The sequence below is a fragment of the Myotis lucifugus genome, unplaced genomic scaffold (assembly GCF_000147115.1).
Source record: "Myotis lucifugus unplaced genomic scaffold, Myoluc2.0 scaffold_142, whole genome shotgun sequence".
In the NCBI taxonomy this organism is placed as follows: Eukaryota; Metazoa; Chordata; class Mammalia; order Chiroptera; family Vespertilionidae; genus Myotis; species Myotis lucifugus.
In genome coordinates, this window is record NW_005871190.1 from 2,074,759 (window position 1) to 2,096,694 (window position 21,936).

Genomic DNA, 21,936 nt, shown 5'->3' on the forward strand with positions numbered 1-21,936 from the left:
AAGATGATTTACATAATTAAAATGAGCAAAAATTCTAGCACATTTTGCCTCCCCTTAAGATGGCAGAGTAGGTAAACACTGTGCTCACCTCCTCCCACGACACATCAGAATTACAACTAAATTATAGAACCACCACTCGTGAAGACCACCTGAAGACTAGCTGAGCAGAACTCCTGTAATAGGATATAAAGAATTACATAGTGAGAAAAGGAAATTACATAATTAAAAGCTCCTGATATAAAACTGCAGGGGAGTTCGGCTCCCTAAACCCACCCAAGGCTGTATCTTTTGTGAGCAGCTAGACCAAATCTGAACTCCCATACTATAAAACCTATGCCAGTAATATGGGTCTACTGTGGATACAATAACTTCTATGCTCAAGTAAGAACATGAACAGTAAGCAAAATTATCTTTCCCCTCTTTGTAAAGTATTCTTTTCTCTGCTCTAAGGGATGTGTAGTGCATTTTGCCTTTTATCCTCTAATATCCTTCAGCACCTTTCATGACACTTTACCATTCATCTCATGAAGCTGAACTATATTTAGGTTTATATGCTGGTTTAATTTTTAAAAATGTGAGCAGTCATCATTTTCCTTAAGAAGTTATTTTATCCTTTTAGAATAAGTATGTTTGTTTAAAAAATACTGCATTTAAATTAATCTGTGTTTTTGAGTGTCAGCAACCATGATAGTATAACACTGCAGAAAAATGACATTTATTCAGAGGTACCAATGACTTTTATAAAGAAAAGGTAAGAAAACAAATAAAATTTTAAGTAATTAGTGATATACATTTTACCTATTTTAATGGCATTTCTACAGGGCAACAAAAAGATGAATTATCTGGTGCCCAAGTGAAAAACTGTGGAGAACTTAGGAGAACTAGATTTAAATCACATTTATTCACTCACTAGGAATATGATCTTGTGAAAGTTACAAATCTTTCTTTTTTTAAATATTTTTTATTGATTTCAGAGAGGAAGGGAGAAGGAGAGAGAGAGAGAGAGAGAGAGAGAGAGAGAGAGAGAGAGAGAAACATCAATGATGAGAGAGAATCATTGATCGGCTGCCTTCTGCTTGCCCCCTACTAGGGATCAAGCCCGCAACCTGGGCATGTGCCTTTGGCAGGAATCGAACCTAGGACCCTTCAGTCCGCAGGCTGATGCTCTATATGCTGAGCCAAACTGGCTAGGGCTAAATCTTTCTGATATTCATATTTAGGTTGAGGATTCAGAATACTTGCCTGACCCACATTGCTAAAATGATGTGAGGATAGAATTAGTATATGTAAATAAAAGCATCCATACACAGTAAGTGTTACACAAATTTAACTTCTGGAACTAATGTGGAAACCATCTCCTAAGATATACCTCCTAGCGTAACCAATTCTATAGAATATACATGGGCTGAAACAGGCCATGCTAGAGATATACATCTCAAAAAACTATTTTTGCATACTCCCCAGTATTTCCTAACAGTCATTAAACATCACAAAATTATATTTGATTACTAGGGCAAAGATCAAGGTAGGAGGGGTGATTAGGGACCATCTTCCTAGAACTGATAGTTGAGGCTTTGAGCATGTGTGAGTTCTTCAAGAGAAGAGAGCCAAGGATATAGAATAAAATTTTTAATTTGAATATGAGAGAAAAAGGGTAACACAAACTGTGGGTAGAGAGAAAAGAGGAATCAAGATAGTGCTGCACTATATGGAGAAAGTGAGGTAAGGAAGTAAGGTGAGCCAATGGCACAAGAGTGGGAAATGGGTCTAGCAGGGCACAGAAGACTTTTAATTCCAGTATTCTGGAAGAACAGAAATCATTTTGTGGTAGTGAACTGGGCAATAGGAAATGAAAAAAGAAGTAAGATAAGAGAATGTAGGCAACAGAGAGAGTTATACCTAATCATCTCATCTTTTCTTTCCTTCCTTCTCCAGATTTCTAGTGCATTGCTATGTTTATTTATTTTTTTCTCTAGTGCATTTTTAGAATGATAACAATGACTGTAACAATGACCACAATAGCTAACACGTGCTGAGCCTATAATATAAGCTGGATACTGTTGCTAAGCCTTTCACATGCATTTCCTATCTAATTCTGATAACAATTCTACAAGTAGGAGTTTTAAAGATGGGGAAACTAAGAAACAAAAAAGTTACTTTCACAACATGAACAAGTGGGGCAAACGTAACTGAACCCTCAGTTGGTCTTATTCCAGAACTCATGCTCTTAACCACTGTCCTAGTAATGAGAGCCAATGTCTCTATGTTTACAATGTAAGAACCACTACTACCTGTAGTGACCATACAAGCTACATGAGCCTTTGGGAGATAAAAATATTAGGGTAAGAGAACAAACTGAAGAAAATGTTTCAGAGTCAGAAAAGAAATGCTACCACCAGTGCAACTTATTTTTCTATTGTTTTTCTTAGCTGAAAAATAAAGGAAGAGTGTTGGAAGAGAAGGTAGAAAACAATAAAGAGTTCATAGGGGGTAAAATCACAGTAATATTTAAAATTTTACAAAGAAAATATATTTTCTATTTTAATTAATGTTCCTACAATAAGATACTTATTGTTTCCCAGTAAAAGGTAATATGGTTGAACTTAATTAAATTATAAATTAATAATTTTTCTTGATAGCATCAACAGAATACTTTCCTTATTCAACAATTGATAATAATACTGTTGATATTTAACCTACTTATGTTTAACTGAAAAGGAGCAAAGGGAAGACCAAGTATTATAGGTATTTATTTGTGTAGCATTGCCAGGAAGCTGCAGTTTAACACTCCCCAGGGTGCCATGGGCTATACCCAGCAGATCACTGGGGAAAGGGACTGGACAGGGGAAGAATAGATGCAATCCTAGTAAAGTCTGGGTGACATGGGAAAGGTACTTCCCTGTTCACACCTGGGAACAGGTCATTGGCCAGAATAGGTGTGGCCACTACAAGTGTGGGGAGATTTGAGATATTTAATCTCCTGAACAAAGAAGTTCACTCTCTTGGTTTGCATTCTTGTTCTCTTGTGTTTTGGGGACTCTTGGGACTCTTGTTGCAGGGGCAGCCTCTCTTCACTCCCCTACATTCACCCACATGGCCCACAGCCATGTGTATACCACACAATGGACAGATGGACTGCAACTTGCCTAATGCTAACCAGGACCCAATTCCAACATGGAACGGAAACTGTGGACAATGGCTTTGCTTTGAGCTCTACTGAATCCCAGCTGCACATCCTCCAGAACTGGATTAAGGGAAATTGGACTTTGGAGACAGAGATGTAATTCCAAGAAAATAAAGCTTTCTACCACATCTCATCCTCCAGTGGGGGCCTCCGGAAATGCTTATTCCAGCAGTACCCCAAGAACACCACTCCCACTAGCAATGGAGAAAGATCATCCACACTTTTCTTCAGTAATAATACCACATAACTACCATAAATCATCACAGTTAATTACACAGATATATTTCACAAATATAATAGGAATTAATTATACATTTTTTTATCATTAGGCCAGCAGAAACTACATTAGTACAATAAGGGATGATTCTTACAAATGGTTATACTGAAGCCACTGTTTCCAAAAACACATTGTTCATGGCTCTACTTTTTCTACTTTCCTCTGGAGAAACAAACTTCTTTTGGCTGTAGCATCCAAACCAAACCATATTCTTGGAAGCCCTTAAATTATTATAGTGAACCAGTAATTACATCATGGCTTAATTTTAAGAAATCTTCTGGAAGTATTCACGTACCCTTCTCACAGATAAATGAAGCACTGACTACTCAGTTTGACCCTGTGGGATTCTGAGTTAGAACAGCTTAATAGAAAGTGATGAGAATGAAAACATTTCACCTACAGAAGATCTAAGCAGCTTTCTGGCAGGCAGGAGATACTCATTGGGAGGGGGAGCTAATTTCTATTGAGACCCAGAAGGAAAAAAAGTAATTTGTCATTTATCATTACAACTTTATTTTAGACATAGAGTTCTGTAGTTAAAAAACACTGGCATCAGATATAAAGGAAGCAACTAAATTTATTTTTTAAGATGGAAGAGAACCAACTGTTTTGGACTGATTATATAAAGGACTATTTTAAAAGAAAGGTTAGACATGAACATTTTTCAGGCCAGTGATTTCATTCTTTCCTATTTGCAAAGCTATTCCCTAGGGAAGGAAAAGATTTGCTAAATGAGATAATGAGTGTAAAGTACCTACAGAGTAGAGTACAAGGCATATACTGTTTGTAATAGATGTAGATCTTATTAGGAAAGTCTGTTCAGCAAGTACTCAAACAAAAGATTCTAGTGTATTAATTTAAAATTCTACAAAAGTATGAGATATTTTTATAATATTTTACCAATTTTACTTTTCTACCATTTAATTAAATATGTTCTCTAAGGAAAAATCAATAGATTATAGTAATTCTTTGTGATTTAATTATTTAGTTTCAAACAGCTTCAGGGGTTCTTTCACCATTATGTCCTTGCATCATCCATCTATCCTTCCATGCATCTATCTGTCCATATATCCGCCTGTCCATCATCCATCCATCCATCCATCCACCTGTCTGCTCATCCTTCTACTCAATTATCCATTCATCCATTAATTCATCCACCCATCAAATCTTTAGTACCTTTTTTTACAAATTAGTAAAAATGATCATCCTAAGCACAAATGTTTTCCCCCATTAGTGATACAATTATAAAGTGATCATGTACTATTTTCAAAGATATAATAATGTTTCTGATTATTTTTCCCACATAAGAACAAGCAATAAAGGACAGGAATCTTGACTGAGCTACTATTAGATGCATTTCTGTAACCAAAGGAGACCATCACTGTGCATCTGAGCTATGAACCATAAAAACAGAAATGAACATCTCAGAGGGCTGAACACTGAACAGCACTCAGCTTTTCAAACAAAACAAAACAAATAAACCCACCACAAGAAAACCTAAAACCATTTGTGTGTAGTAAGGGCTTGCTCATTATTCATTACTGCCTATAGTTTTATGAATACATATTAAGCCAACCTAAAAGTGTTACAGCAGTTGAAATATTTTAATCATGCAAAATGTTTTTCTTTGTGATTCATCTCAAATTCATGGGTAGAAAAAATGACCCTAATTCATAGGCACTTCATTGATAGCAGAGGTGGGGATATGCATCTGTCATTATCATTAAGTCACAGGGATTGTTGAACAGAGTTTAACAATGAAAAATGATCAGAACGACCACCAGATAATGTTTACAAGTATTTCTATCCTCTGGAAACTAAAAACGTCTAACCTAGGCAATGAGTGTACATCACTTTGAAGCTAAAGAAACAAAAGGAGAACCTAAAATAAATACAAAATTGTTATGAGGATTAACTGTCTCTGTTCACATAAAAACCATTATCATTAAATTGCAGCATAGAGTAAAAGCATATACACACAAACACACATATAAACATACATAAACACAGAAAAATATTCTTGCATCTATTCAAAGTCACTGTTGTAGGTCTTTTCAGAAAACCCCGTAATTTTTAATTTTTTTTTACCAAAACATCTATAATGTGGAAAACAGAAACATTAAGTTGAAATGCTCTACTTTTTTAGTCAAGAAATTAACCTTCATATATAAAATCTTGAAAGAATGTGTCATTTAGCTAATCCTAAATTAAGTTCTTTGTTTTCATTTGCTGCATAAAGTGCAGATTCTAATAAGCACAGTGTTACATAACTGAGCTTCAAAGCTTCTCTAAACTAAACAACTCACAGCAACATCTCCACCTTCGGCGATCGCACTCCAGTGAATCATCCATGTGAGCTTATTTGCTCATTAAAAACTCTGTGTACAGGTTGCAAATGTCAGAGTCTAAATTTACATTTTAAAAATTACATCGTGCAGCAGTTTAATGAAAATATTTCAAAGATCTCAGGTCAATTCCAAATATTTACTCATCTGTTCCGGGAGTCTTAAATATTTTCAGCCTGGATTCATATATTCTTCACAAGCTGTACTTTATGATCACTCCACTTAACATCTCAATATTGTAAGTTTGAAAATGGGCTGCTAGTATTTCCACCCCCGCCTCATCAGCATGCTGACAAATAATTTAAAAGCATTTGATTTTAGAGTTTAAGCTCTCAGTACTATTCGAATCTGTATATACCAAAGACACACACCTTCTAAGTAAACTGTAAGGACTTAAAGTGTATTTTAATATTATACAGTCAATTTAAATTGATGTGATGCATCAGAGGAGTTTAAGTTTGAACACAGACCACCACACATTTATATTCTACTCTAGAATACAGTAAACACAAAAAGTGACCTGAGTTTTACGTTTCTTTCCTGTGTAGGATGGTGACAAGGGTGCTGGTGGGAAGAATCTGTGAGGGGTGCTGGTGGGTTACTGAGGGAAGTTAGCTGATGAGAGAGAAGCTTATATGAATTTTTTGTGTATAATTTTCTCTTGCTACCTATTTCCCCAGAACTAAATCATTTTGAACATTACAGAAATAAATCTTCATCAGTAATACTTCTACAGCTACCACCACCCACCACCTCTGTAGCCATGAACTGAGGCTCTATGGTACAGTAGAGAGCATAGGCTTTGCAGTACACTGCTCCACCTTGACCAGTCGTGTGCTGGAGGAGAGTTGGTAGTTACTTAAAGACCTCAGTTTGCTGATCTGTCACATGAGGTCATACAACCTAGCACAGAGAGTGGCCAGGAATATTAAACTAGATACTTCATGAACATGGCTAATAAACAGAAGGACCTCAAAAAGACGTCCCCTGACATCCATACTCTAACCCCCCATCACTCGAAATGTGGCAGCATCATTTGTATTGTTCGGAGTAGATAAGGAAGGGCAGTTTGTCCTTTGGGGCTTAGCAGTTTTCCTTTTGATTCAATGCTGGTTTGATAATGCTCTAAGTAAAGAAATATGATGGAAGAAATACAATGTTTCTGATTATATCAAGGGCATATTGTCTCTCTCTTTCCCTACAGCTAAGCAATGTGAAGCCATAAGCAAATATAACACATCAGAAAAAAGTATATTATCTTACTAAGCATGAAACTGATCACCTGCCTACTTACCCGTTCTATTTAGATGTCAGTTCTGCAATACCCCCATTGCTGTCCTCTGTATGAAAGAACACTGAAGATTAGCAACTAAAAAGACCAACGTGAGGCAGTGTATAGGCAAAGAATTTTGCTGCTGTTACTCTAGCATATGGCTGCAGATTCATTTTGCAGAAACAATACTATAACCTTTAGCCATCACCATGAAGACCACTTCCAAGAACTTAGTGATACAAATGAGACTTCTCTCTTAGTTTTCCAAACGTATCAACTTATTTTGAAGTGATAGTTAAAGCATCCATAAAGTGTTTCCTCTACCTTGCCTGGCATTACCCCTCAAATAGCTCTCCTTACAACAGTTTCTTGGGAACAGTCATCACCTATTCTTCATAGACTTGAGTGAAAGCTGATGTCTTGCTATTTGATATACAGGCTAAAAAAATTGAACTGCTCAAGAATTCTGAAAGGTTACCACTGCAGGTTTACATTTCACAGTGACAGAAGTTCAAATGACTTCTTTAGAAACTTTAAATTTGTTCTGGCACCAAATCCTGCTTTCCAGGGAATTAAAATTGTGATGAATTTCTTGACTTGATTAATACATCCAATCTTGCCACTGTGGATTCTTTACAGGGAAAATCTGTATTCAATTCACTGGCTCAGCAGTTGGAAATACCAAGGGAATAGAACACTTTGTTAAAGTAGGAAAATACAGCAAAGAAAGCCTAATTTTTCCGTAATTTCTGTATCTAAAATGATTCTATAATGCTGACCTACAATGTTGTTTAAAGGTATAAGAATAAAGTCAAGAAGATGAAAGGCCAAAGCGAAATGAGATTTGAAAAATGCTAAGATAATAAAAGGACTCTTAAAGCTAAGCTTAGAACAGCCAGAAGCTCAAAGAATAGATGTATCAGCTGCTCATGGTACAACCATAACAGATTAATAACAGGGAACTGTTTTACTCTAGTACTCTTTTATCTTCTTATGAACAGGTTAGAAGCAAAAAACAATATATTTTTTTCATGTTTCATGTTAAGTTTTGAGTTTTAGATTAAAATTATTATCTGAATAAAGAATAAGGGAGATACATATATACAAAGAAAAACTAAAGATCTGTATCTGAATGAAAATACAATATGAGCACAAGATGTGATGATTGCCGGTAAAGCTAATGTAACCTTAGCTCTAAAAAGAGAGCAGTATCGAGGTAGAGAAAGGTAACATGGCACTCCACGTCACACTTGCCAGACCACACCTACAATCCTGTGTTTTCCGATCCAGAGACACAATGTAAGTAAGGAGAATGTGAACAATGAGGGGTGTATTGTGATAAGGAAGACCTGATGGTAAGAGGTCTAGAAAGTAGCATGAAAATCTAGTAAAGAAACTAGAGGTATTTGGTCTGGAAGAATGACTAGAGGTGGTACTGTGAGGAGCATGTCAAATGCCTTTCTGACTTGCAAAGCTGGCAAGCAGAATAGACACTAGGCCCAGAATACAGAACTTATGCATTTGCATTTAAGACATTTTTTTAATTAAAAAACTTAAATTGCTTACCTTGTGAAATAGTGAAATTCTTAGAACTAGAAAATGTTCTGATAATGGTTAGTTATTATTTATGGAGGAATTTATAGATGAAATGTCTGCACTGAACTGGGTCACTGGAGTAGAAAACATCACAAAACCCAGATTTGATGATTTCTATCTAAAAGTTTAGGCTGAAATGGTGAACACATAGTTATTTAGAAGGCATGGTTTAAAATACCCTGGAAATACTCTCCTACTTCCCTCCCCTCAAATAAAAATCCTCATTATAAAAGAAAAAAATAGTCCATTAGATATCTTAGTCCATTAAGTCTTGCATACTTCTTGAGTGTTCAAATAGACTGTTATGAAATGCAAATGTCCCCACAGGAAGCAGCAACATATGGAGATTAGCTATAGCTTGTTGACAAAAAAGACATGAATGAGAAAGGCTACAGAATTAAGTGGGCAGAAATCCCAAGAAAACAAAGTCCTTGTAGGAAAAGAACCAACAATGTTTCTTAGAGGTTGTCCTAGAAATCCAATAAATGACTGAGGCTACAACTACTGCATGTAGGAAGACATGGCCCAATTTTCCAAGGTGTCTATATCATTACAACTTTTAATGAGTACAGTGTCTGAAAGGGGTAAAAATGTAAAGCATTCAGTATTTATTAATGAAAAGAGTTTCTGCATAAAAGGTGCTTATAGACATTTAGACAAATCACTAAATTTCATATTTGATTTATGTCTTTTCTTCAAAACCAAACTAGACTTTCATGTACAGTGTAACTTTGTATCACTAAATAAAATTAACTTTTGGGTGGGTTCTACTATGTAATTGTATGTTTTCACTTGTTAATATTTATTAAAGTTACATAGACTTCAGATAGGAGATCAATGTAGCTTGGGTCAAAATTTTTCTTCTAAAGATCATTATTCAAATTTCTTTGTTATACTAGCTATACTCCTCCTTGCTTTGCTAGCTCAGTAATAATAACATACCATTCTTCCCATTGTTTAAAGTGAAACTTTAGCCCTGGCTAGTATGGCTCAGTTGGTTTAAGGATCATCCCTTACACAGTGTTGGGTTTGATTCCCAGGTAAGGGCATGTATGTAGATTGTGGGTTCGGTTCCCAGCCGGAGGCAGCCCATTGACGTATCTCTCTCATATCTCTCTCACATGGATGTTTTTTCTCTCTCACTCTCTTTTTCTCCCTCTCTAAACCAATTTTTTAAAAAGTGAAAGTTTATATTTTCTCTTCTATACCCAATGTCCAAACAATTGCTGAGTTCTTTCACTATAAGAAAGGGTTTCACATGCCTCTTTCTATTCTATTGCCATTACTTTAGTTTATGCACTAATTATCTTTTATGTGCACTACAACTTCTCATAATTAATATTTGTACTTCCAATCTCTCTCCTCAAGAAAGTCTCCTACACACTGGGTACATGAGACTTTTCCCAAAGCATACATTCTTATCAAATTCCATCATTATTCAAATTCCTTTGTCATATTTTCTATTACCCTGACTAGTTATACTCTTTCTGGCTTTGCTAGCTTAGTAATAATAACATACCATTCTTCCCACTGTTTAAAGTGAAACTTGAACCCTGGCTAGTATGGCTCAGTTGGTTGAAGCATCGTCCCATACACAGGTCTCGGGTTCAATTCTCAGGTAAGGGGAACATACATAGGTTGTGGGTTCGATTCTCAGCCAGAGGCAAGTAGCTCCCTAGCTCAAAACCTTCAGTGACTAACCATCAACTATCATAAAAGCCTAAACTAATTAATATGACACTGAAATCTTCTATTATGTGATCTTGATCTATCTTTTCAGCTTAGCCCTTAGTATTTTTATGATCATCATTCTCCAGTTAATCCATTGTGCAGTCCATTATCTAAGAATCTACATGCTTTCCTACAGCAGAAATGGCCTTCCTCAAAATTTTCTACTATAATTTTATCCATTTCTCAAGGTCCAGGATTAAAATATTTCCCTTAATAAATCAAGCAATCTCTCTCTCTCTCTCTCTCTCTCTCTCTCTCCCCCTCCCCTAATCAGGCTTAAATCAATCAATCAATCAATCTCATTTATTTATTTGTTTTTCCTGGTTATATGTTCTCCATTGGAAGATTCCTGTTCCCTTCCCATTTGTTGCATTATGCTTTACATGATAGTTTACTTTTATACATCTCTTGTCCCTGACTTGCGGGTCAAGGACAGTGCTATAAAAAGATTGCATTAGATTCCAAGTGTTCTGTAAATGTATTTTGGTTTGATTATATTTCAATTTGATCATAATAAAATGTATTTTATTACATTATATTATTAGATATAGAAGGATTTAACCTGGGGGCATTATGTTAGCAGTTTGGAGCTGAAAAGGGTCATGTAGGAACTGTGACAGGTCTGGCATTCTTCATGGAAATGGTGAGGTGAGAAGATTTGCTTCCTGGGACAGTACAGCTCTTTTTTAGTGCAGATAATGTTATCACATTGATATGCTTTATCTGTCTCCTTGTGCATACACAACACAGAAGGAATTTTGCAAGAGCAACTTCATTCTTGAAAAAGAAACCAAAAATAATACCTATTTGCCTTTTGTTGTGTCTAAAGGTGACAGTTGAAACAGGGCCCTTGCCTTCAACTGCAATAGGTGCAAGGCTTGGACACTGCTGACACCATGAAAGTTGAAAGCAGAAAGACAATGAATCAGGGAACTTAATGATATTGTCACAGTGCTGGGGTCACACTACCTCAGGGCTTTTATAATGTGGAAAACACAGTTCTCTTACTGTTCCAGCCACCTGGAGCCAGGAAGGGTATCTTCCTGTAGCTACAGAGACCCTGACACCTAGGACTTCTCATTGGCATCAGACATCTTGCTTGGGTGGCAGACATTAATTATGATTAGGGCTCCAGGGGAGAAGAATATAATTTCTGCTGCCTAATTAGAAATTTGTGCTGCTTTGTGACTAGGCCCTAAATTTGCCTTCTCCCCCTGCCCATGAATCTGGTTGAGTTATAATCTGTTAAAATACACTGTATTATCCTATATAATAAAAGAGAAACATGCAAATTAGCCATCCTTCCGCCACACTCAAGCCATGCCCACAAGACATGCCCACCAGCCAATCAGAGTGACTATGCAAATTAACCTGACAAAGATGGTGGTTAGTTTGTATACGCAGATGTCAAGCGCCCCAGGAGGCAACAGCGGCCCTGGGTCGTAGGCTCCTGGGACCATTGCCAGCCCAGGAGGTGAGGCCTGCTGCGCCAAGCCATGCCCTCGGGCTCCCAGGACCTGGCCAGCGGAGAGCAGAGCGGGAGAGGAGTGGGCAGAGAGGAGGAGGTTTGGAGGACTTGGCAGAGCAAGAGACCGCTGGACATAGAGCAGAGTGAGAGAGAGGGCGGCTTGGAGGGCACGGCTCCCTCTGTCACCCCAGCTTCCTCATCACAGCTGTGGAAACTGACAGCAGGGAGGAGAAAGTCCCACCCCCAAAGAATCAGCCAGAATCAGCCTTTGGTCAGACAGCTCTCAGTGGCCTGACAGCCAGGACTCTCATTTACCTACATATCAGACCGTGACAGTAGAGAGGTGGGACTATGTCTAAAGAACAACTGTTGATACAACATAGATCTGTAGCCAAAAGATGCCAGCATTATCGACAGAAAATGTCTACAGAGCAGCGTGTGTCTGATCTTGAAAGAAGGTGGCGCCCACGACAGAATGTATCTGAACACCAGCTACTGGAAAAACATTGCTCTGATGCCAAAAAACACCGGCGTTATCGACAGAAAATGTCTGAAGACCAACGTGCCTTTGAAGTTAAAAGAAGACGGTGGTGATGACAGAATATGTCTAGAGAACAGTCATCAACAAGTACTACCAATACCGGTAGGAACTGCCTTCTCAGCAAAAATGGAGTACATGAGGATGCAATCCTCGAACATAGTTGTGGTGGAATGACTGTTCAATGTGAATTTTGCCTATCACTAAATTTCTTGGATGAAAAACCATCCGATGGGAAATTTACTCGATGTTGTAGCAAAGGGAAAGTCTGTCCAAATGATATACATTTTCCAGATTACCCGGCATATTTAAAAAGATTAATGACAAACGAAGATTTTGACAGTAAAAATTTCATAGAAAATATTCGTTCCATAAATAGTTCTTTTGCTTTTGCTTCCATGGGTGCAAATATTGCATCGCCATCAGGATATGGGCCATACTGTTTTAGAATGCATGGACAAGTTTATCACCATACTAGAACTTTACATCCTTCAGATGGTGTTTCTCGGAAGTTTGCTCAACTCTATATTTTGGATACAGCCGAAGCTACAAGTAAAAGATTAGCAATGCCAGAAAACCAGGGCTGCTCAGAAAGACTCATGATCAACATCAACAACCTCATGCATGAAATCAATGAATTAACAAAATCGTACAAGATGCTACATGAGGTAGAAAAGGAAGCCCAATCTGAAGTAGCAGCAAAAGGTATTGCTCCCACAGAAGTAACAATGGCAATTAAATATGATCATAACAGTGACCCAGGTAGATATAATTCTCCCCGTGTAACCGAGGTTGCTGTCATATTCAGAAATGAAGATGGAGAACCTCCTTTTGAAAGGGACTTGCTCATTCATTGTAAACCAGATCCCAATAATCCAAATGCCACTAAAATGAAACAAATCAATATCCTGTTTCCTACATTAGATGCAATGACATATCCTATTCTTTTTCCACATGGTGAAAAAGGCTGGGGAACAGATATTGCATTAAGACTCAGAGACAACAGTGTAATCGACAATAATACTAGACAAAATGTAAGGACACGAGTCACACAAATGTAGTATTATGGATTTCATTTCTCTGTGGGGGACACGTTTAATCCTATTTTAAATGCAGGAAAATTAACTCAACAGTTTATCATGGATTCATATTCAAAAATGGAGGCCAATTGGATAAATTTCATCAAAGCAAACCAATCTAAGTTGAGAGTTGAAAAATGTAGTGGTTTGATGGATTATCTCAAATCTAGATCTGAAAATGACAATGTGCTGATTGGTAAAATGATAATACTTCCATCATCTTCTGAGGGTAGTCCCAGAAATATGCAGCAGCGATATCAGAATGCTATGGCAATTATAACGAAGTATGGCAAGCCCGATTTATTCGTAACCATGACATGCAACCCCAAATGGGCAAATATTGCAAACAATTTACAACGCTGGCAAAAAGTTGAAAACAGACCTGATTTGGTAGCCAGAGTTTTTAATATTAACCTGAATGCTCTTTTAAATGATATCTGTAAATTCCATTTATTTGGCAAAGTAATAGCTAAAATTCATGTCATTGAATTTCAGAAATGCGGACAGCCTCACGCTCACATATTATTGATATTAGATAGTGAGTCCAAATTATGTTCCTCTAATTAATTCCCTTTCAATGTGCACAAATTTTGTGCACCAGGCTACTAGTAATTTTATAACAGTTGTCAATTTACAATTACTAAGTTTTTCTTCTTCACTAATTTAAAAGCTCCATGAGGGTAGTAACTGTATGTGCCAGGAAAACTCCTGTATTTATAGCATCTAGCACACAGCTGGCACACAGCTGCTCAGCAAGTATCTGTGAAATGAATGAATGAATGAATGAATGAATGAACAGAGGGTATCAAAAACAGTCTCCCTGCTGCTTCCTTTGCTTACATTCCCATGCCCTGAATCTTTACCAGTTCAGACTTACAAAGGTGAGCTGTCCTGCACTAAATGAGACAAGAAAGAGAAAAGGGAAGGCCGCTCCGTTTACAATATGACCTGCTCTCTCGCTACGTGGAGGGAAAAGAAGACAATCTGAGACAACTTACAAGATTTTCTAAAGGAAAAACTACACTGTCTCTTGTATTTGCACACTGGATCAAAATACTTTTTAAACATCCAGAATCACACTTTTTACAGCCAGAATGAAACTTAGGATTAATTCAGTATTACTGAGCTGAGGAAAGATTTATCGGTCGACTATTTCAACTTTTCAGACAAGGAAACTGAGAGCCACTGACATCAAGAGCAGCATTAGTCTTTCTTATTCTCTATGATGTAAAAAAAATTGAATGCAGATAGTTATATTCACTGACAACAAAAAGGATATTTTCCCAGAGATTTCGTTCCAACTCGGTAATCAGTGTAGCTCTTGGTTGGGTGGAAGTTGAAAATAAAAAGAAGATCTGCTCTCTCAAAAGCGATGACCTTATTGGCTTCATGCTTTTCACTCACATAGGCCTGCAAGAATGAACACATATACAACATTTAGATAAAACCTAGGCACTGCCACAAGTCAATTATTTACAAAAAAGCTGTTTTTGTCTTTATGAATAGCTTTGTTAGTTATGAAGCCAAAAATAAAAATGGCAGCATATTATTTTTTTGAACATGTTGTAATTTTTCCATATTAAACTCTAAGCCAATAACAGTCTCAAAACTGTTTGAAGAGTATAAAAAAGTCACCAGCCATTGCCAACGTCAAACAAAGCACAGAGGATTAGTGCTGTGGCTCAGGTTTCAATTAATAACATGGCACCTGTGGTATATATAAAGTGTTTGTGTGTGTATATATATATATATATATATATATATATATATATATATACTGGATCTATTTGTAAGTGGATTTTCTTTAAGACTTTTTAGTTCCAGATTAATCAGGTAAAATATATAAAATTACTTTTCAAAATATAATGTAACATTGTTATTATATTGAGGTGTCTACAGTTGCAGTTATCTTAAAAACTTTGTATTATTGTCTAACTTTTTCAGATTCAACAACAGCATAAAGTCCTTTACAATACATATTTGCCTAATAAAAGAGAAGGTCTGAAAAGAAATTACAACATTTACACACTTCCTTATTTTATACCATGTTTTACAGCAGGCAGCGAGGAACCTTTGCTTTTTCGACACCACTTTCTTCCACTCTCTGATTTGCAAGGACTTATTTCCATGCATATCAGTAGCACCACTCTTGGTAATTTAGAAATGGGAACTAAGGCTCCAGAGCAAGCAGCATGCCTTTTGGTATTCAACATTATTCCTATTGAAAAGGAGCATCATTTTGCTCTCTCTTCTGGAAACAGCATTACTAATAAATGTGATTTGGGCATTCATGTCATGCAGCCAATCTTACTGAATATACAAGTACCTTTTTCAGCCATTTAAAAAAAACCCCACATAGACACCAAAGTAAAGACACATCATCAGTAATTTCAAACAGCACCCGTAAAAAGTAAATGGATTATAAGTAACACATACTATATGTTAATTTTTGCAAGGGGAAAAAAAAAGCCTGCAAAATATTTGCACCTGTTAATTACATTCTTGAAAACTTATTGAAAACTGAGACTTTAATTCCAGAAGAGAGTCAAGCTCATGAAAAATACAAAAGGCATGCAGGTATAATAGCATCTATTGAAATGACAGCTTAGAAACCAGTAAAAGAAGGAGGAAAAAAGAAATAAAGAAATCTACATGTTGTCAAAGTAATTTTTTATGAAAGGATCATTATTTATATGAAGAAAAAGTCAAAATAATTAAGATGTTTCCCCCGCAATTTCCAAAATATATTTCATGTAGAGCTTTTGTCATTTATTTTAACCAGTTGAAATAAAAATAACTAAAACTAAACAACAACAAACTAAACAATAAAGTAAGCAGGGTATCACGTTTAAGATTTTCAATATCTATTGGAGAGACTACAATAACATGTTTTGACAACCTGAAGTTTGTTACAGGGCACTACACACTGAATAATAAAGTGCTGTTTAAAAGACCTGCATATAGATTTAAATCAATTGCCTTTCTGAGCATGTACAACATCAGTGATTAAAACATAACATTTAGAGTAAAGAGCTTACCTGTGGCGCCGAGAGCCAACCACATCTTTCTTCCAATTGATTCATCTCCCTGTCAAAGTTATTTAAAAACTTATAGCGAAGAAGGTCATCATCAGTTAAATGAAACTGCCTTCTGGCATAATGATAACTCTCATTATTTCCTTTTCTTGGGAAGTCTAACCATTCAGGATGCCCAAATTCGTTACCTGCATTAAAAAACAAATTTAGACTTTGCTTAGTAATGTTAGCATTTCTTACTAAGATAACTCAATAACTAAACGGTGTAAAGTCCTTACAAGAAGTCTGGGTTGTGATTTAGTGGCGCTGTCCTGGGAATGACGCAGACCCTGGCTCTGAAAAGCAGAGTCCCGCACCAAGAGGACCGGCTGCTGCTGGGCTCAGAAGCCCAGGGTGAGGTCTCAGCCAGGCACGTATTCCCACTTCTGAAAGCAAGCATCTCTGTCATACTTATCTCATCTTTGAAATCATCGCTGAGTAACTTTTAAAATCTCTATCTCTCTAATCTCTTCAATCTGTAGAATGGGTTATAATTTCAGATGGCTTTGGATGTACATTATTTTTTTGATTTTCAAAGACACTCTCTATTATATCCAGTCCACAGAGAAGAAATCCAAAGCTCTGGGCAGTTAAGGGATTTGTACAACCTCACACAGATAATAAGTAGAAAAGGAACCACTGAAATTTAGTTCCTCTGATTTAATTCCACAGTTCTTTCTACCTCATCCCAATAGGCAAGAACGCCGTAAACTTCAGGTGCTACAGAAACACATGTCATCGCTCATTTTTTGCTCAGATGTATGTGTTACCATTAGACATGTACCTTTAATTTCAAATATGTGTGTGTGTGCGCGTATGTGTAACTGGAACTCTTGTTTAGAAATCCGTTTCTATATTATCTCTTACTATAATGATGAAAACCAGAAATCTAAAACACTTGAAAAATGATATAAAACTACAGGCCCGGTGCACAAAAATTTGTGCACTCGGGGGGCGTCCCTCAGCCCGGCCTGTGCCCTCTTGCAGTCTGGGACCCCTCGGGGGATAACCACCTGCTGGCTTACAGGGGGAGTGGGCCTAAGCTGGCAGTCAGACATCCCTCTGGCAGCCTGGGAGCCCTTGGGGGATGCCCACTTGCCAGCGGGGAGCAGGCCCAAGCTGCAGTCGGACATCCTTAGTGCTGCTGAGGAGACGGGAGAGGCTCCCACCACCACCACTGTACTGGCAGCCAATAGCCTGGCTTGTGGCTGAGCAGAGCTCCCCCATGTGGGAGCGCACTGACCACCAGAGGGCAGCTCCTGCATTGAGCGTCTGCCCCTTGGTGGTCAGTGTGTGTCATAGTGACCTATCATTCCCAGTTGTTCTGCTGTTAGGGCCAATTTGCATATTACCCTTTTATTATATAGGATAGAGGCCTGGTGCACAGGTGGGGGCCGGCTGGTTTGCCCTGAAGGGTGTCCAGGATCAGGGTGGGGGTCCCACTGGGGTGCCTGGCCAGCCTGGGTGAGGAGCTGATGGCTGTTTGCAGGCTGGCCACAGCCCCTTCAGGGTGGGGGGTCCTGCTGGGGTGCCTGGCCAGCCTGGGTGAGGGGCTGATGGCTGTTTACAGGCTGGCCACAGCTCCTTCAGGGTGGTGGTCCCCCCTGGGGTGCCTGGCCAGCCTGGGTGAGGGGCTGATGGCTGTTTGCAGGCTGGCCACAGCCCCCAGCCACCCAAGGTCCCAGTGGAGGCTGGCTGGAAGCAGGTATCTGGGATTTATTTAGCTTCTATAATTGAAATTTTGTTGCCTTTTGTGGAGGCCACAGCCAGCCAGGGCAGGCGGGAAGCTTGGCTTCCTCCATCGCCGGGGCAACCACGCCTCCTGCTTGCTCCAGCTCCATGGCTGCCAAACGCCATCTTGTTTGGCTTAATTTGCATATAGTCGCTCTGATTGGCTGGTGGGCATGGCTTGGGCGTAGCAAAGGTACGGTCAATTAGCATCTTTGTCTTTTATTAGTGTAGATGATATATATATTTATCATTATAATTATCAAATTTAGATGTTAGTCTTCTAATAGATTGCCCATACTGTTTTTCCCAAGTTGGATTTTTACTTTATGGCTTCTTTCTCCCTCTTCCCCTTAAAAATTAATCACTATTTTCTAAAATTTATTTTCATTTACCCCATTAACACTACAATTTTCTAAGACAAATTTCTCATTTCACTTAGAAAGTACCATAGCCAATACAAGTGTGTTCTACTTTAAAGCAACTAGTATATTAATATTCTAATTAATAAAAACTTATAAGGTAGGATGTAATCTGAAATAATTTATTGCAGAATTGCTTTATGGCAACCTCTGCTAGGAAACACTACAATTTACATTTCACTTTTCAGGACCATAGTCATCAAATTAAAAACAACATCCAAACAAATATGTTGGTGGTAGTTTCATAAAAATTAAAGTGTCTACAACATATGGCTAAATTTTAATATTTCAGTCTAAATATTTCTTATGATGTTCCCACTATGTGACACAGGAGGGACCCAGATTTCTGACTCTATGGGCCCCCATTTACTTTAGGATGCCCTAAAGTGACACAAGGAACTTCCCTCTGCTACACTTAGGAGTCCTGCCTAGGTCTGGCACCTGATTCAACCAGCTCAAGGTGTAGCCACTGCATAGCTCGTTCCATCACCCATACAAGTGGCAAACTGATATAGGTCCAGAACTGTAGTGGAGCATATTCCTCACTGATAACGAAGGCACTGCCAGTCTAGGGAATATCGTATGTCCCAGTACTAGTGGGATTTCCACTAGTGGAGAATGTTAGAGCCTAGAAATGCCACAAGGTAGTTAAAGTTTAGTCACATACAAGCTGGATCCAGGCTTTCTATAGGCAAAATACTTTTTATTTTGCTATGGCTACAGATCCCTGAGGTAGCTCCAATGGTAATAAGCAATTCCTTTAGTGTTTTCTGGGGGAGAATGTTACATCACTGCTATCACAATGGTCACAATAGAGGCAGCTGCACATACTTAATGTCTGCTTATCATGTGCACATGCAGTGCTCTTCCCATTTTCAACAAACTTCAAGTACTGGTAGGTACTCTTATTGTTGCAAGTTTACAGCTAAGAAAACTGAGGCTGTTAAGTAGTAGGACTATGAACCCAGATAGTCTGGTTTTACACCATGACTTGGTGAAGGAGTTTGGTTTAGCCCTAAAATAATGTTTGTGGTGAGGAGAAGAGGTGGTACAGACAGGATGAGGTCAGATTAAGATAAGCCTCATGAAATTTCGATCTTATGTTATAGGCAATATGGAACCAAAAGCCCTATTAAGTGGGGAATGAGAAGTTCAACTGTGTTTATTACTAAAATACCTCTGGTGCAATATGGAAAATACACTGGGTGTGGGGGATAGTTGAATGGTAAGAAGTCTAATATGGAATCCAAAGTATATGGTAAGAGAGTTTTACACTAAGTGAAATAAGCCAGTCAGAGAAAGACGAGTAACACATGATCTCACTCACATGTGGAATCTAATGAACAAAATAAACAGATGAACAAGAGGTCCAGAGACATAGACGCATGGAGCAGACTGTTGACTCTCAGAGGGAAGGCAGGGGTGGGTGGGTGGGAAGAGATCAACCAAAGAACTTGCATGCATACATGCATAACCCATGGATACAGACAATAGGGTGGTGATGGTCTGGGGTGGTGGTGGGGGTGGGTGTGGGCCAGAAGGGGCAATGGGGAAAAAAAGGGAGCATATATAATACTTTCAACAATAAAGATTTTTTTAAAAAAACCTACCAAAGTATAAGGTAAGAGATGACAACTTGCAATGAGAATGGAGAATAGAATGACTGATTCAGGTGGCGTTTCTGAGGTGGAAACAACTGGATTGGATGACTGGCTGCTGAATGGAGGTTAAGGAAAAGGGGGGTATGAATACCATTTGAAGTTTCGGGCTCAGAAGACTGAGCTGTGACAGCACTGGCTGTTCTAGGGGAAGATGATGACAGTGGGAGTGTGTGGGGAGAAGGTAATGTGGTCACTTTTTGGCCTACTGAATTTAAGACCTGAAGAATATACAGGCACCCATGGATTTAGAGTAACATTGCTAAAAATAAGGTACTGAAATTCAGGTAAGATCTGGGGATGGGAAGCAAGAGTATGTTGTAAGGCCTCAATAAACAACAGAAGTTACCACAGGAGGAAAAGGGCCATGGGCAGCAGCTAATGGAACTGCAGGCAGAAAGGAGACAGATTAGAGAAGACAGAGGAACAAAGGTTAGCAAAGGAAGCAGAACATAAGAAATACAGAAGGCTAAGAAGAGATTCAAGGAGGGTGGTCAGGGTCAAATGCTACCAAAACAAAAACAAAACAAAAAAAAAAGAAGAACTTGTGATACCATCACGCCTTGGGAGTAGTAATAAGATAGTGTAGAGCTGTGCTTTCCAATCAATTAGTATGCTCCAGAGGAAACATACAGATTCCTAGAGAGCTTATTAAAAATATTCGTGCTCACTGATTCTGATCCACTACCTTTGAGGCGAGTCCTTGGCAGCAATTTGTATTTTCATCAGCCGCCCTGTAATATTCTGAAAGCAGGAGGGCTGAGGCCACACCCGGAAGAACAACAGCATAGAGGTGTATATCTCAGTGAGGACAGTGAGACAGTGTAATGCCATTGAACACAGGCTTCTAAGTCAGAGACTGCGGCTTTAGTTCCAGCAAGGCCACTTAAGTGATTTTAGTGAATTTAGGCAATGTAATCTCCCCAGTACTGTTTCCCCCTCTGTAAAATCAGATAATAAGTTTCATAAAAGCTCTTTTAAGCTGTTCTAGAGGCACTTAGAACAGGGTCTGGCATCTATAAGCTTGCAAGGTATGGCAGCTTTGATGCTACACACTTCCACTCATTACTGATGTGGTTCCGGAACAAAGGACATAAGGGGCAATAGGAAGAGTTATACTAAAGCTAACATTCCTGGCTCCCATCATTCTGAGGAGGAAACTGACCAGCAGACACACAAGTAACCAGGATAAATTCGAAAGGCAGCAATTTGCTCCTCTTCACTTAGGTTTCAAGAAACATGATTCCATTCTTTAAATTGTAAAAATTCTATAATGATGCATTTATTCATGTATTTAATAATACAAATTTTCCTAAGCCAAGTATTTTCTTTTCTTTTCTTTTTTTTATTTTTTAAAAAAATATTATAATAAGTATTACAAAGGGTATTGCATATGTCCAGATTGATAGGATTAACCAGGTTGCTACATTAGGATCCCTTCTCCACTTTCTTCCCTCCTTATTCCTATATGTTCATCCTGCAAAACCTGTGAACAAGCTCTCAGAGTTTATATATACTATTATAGTACACACTAGAGGCCCGATGCACAAAATTCGTGTAAGG

General features: G+C 38.1%; 1 protein-coding gene across 1 annotated transcript in view; it reads right to left on the reverse strand.

Annotated features, from left to right (window-relative positions):
• The window catches only part of GBE1 (1,4-alpha-glucan branching enzyme 1), a 270,676-nt gene that overhangs the window by 28,065 nt on the left and 220,675 nt on the right, over positions 1 to 21,936 (reverse strand). Inside the window, exons 13-14 of the mRNA XM_023758898.1 lie at positions 16,530 to 16,714; positions 14,771 to 14,901 (exon numbers count right to left, since the gene is read on the reverse strand). Coding sequence (XP_023614666.1) covers positions 14,771 to 14,901; positions 16,530 to 16,714 — 316 coding nt within the window. The remainder of the gene's footprint in view (positions 1 to 14,770; positions 14,902 to 16,529; positions 16,715 to 21,936) is intronic.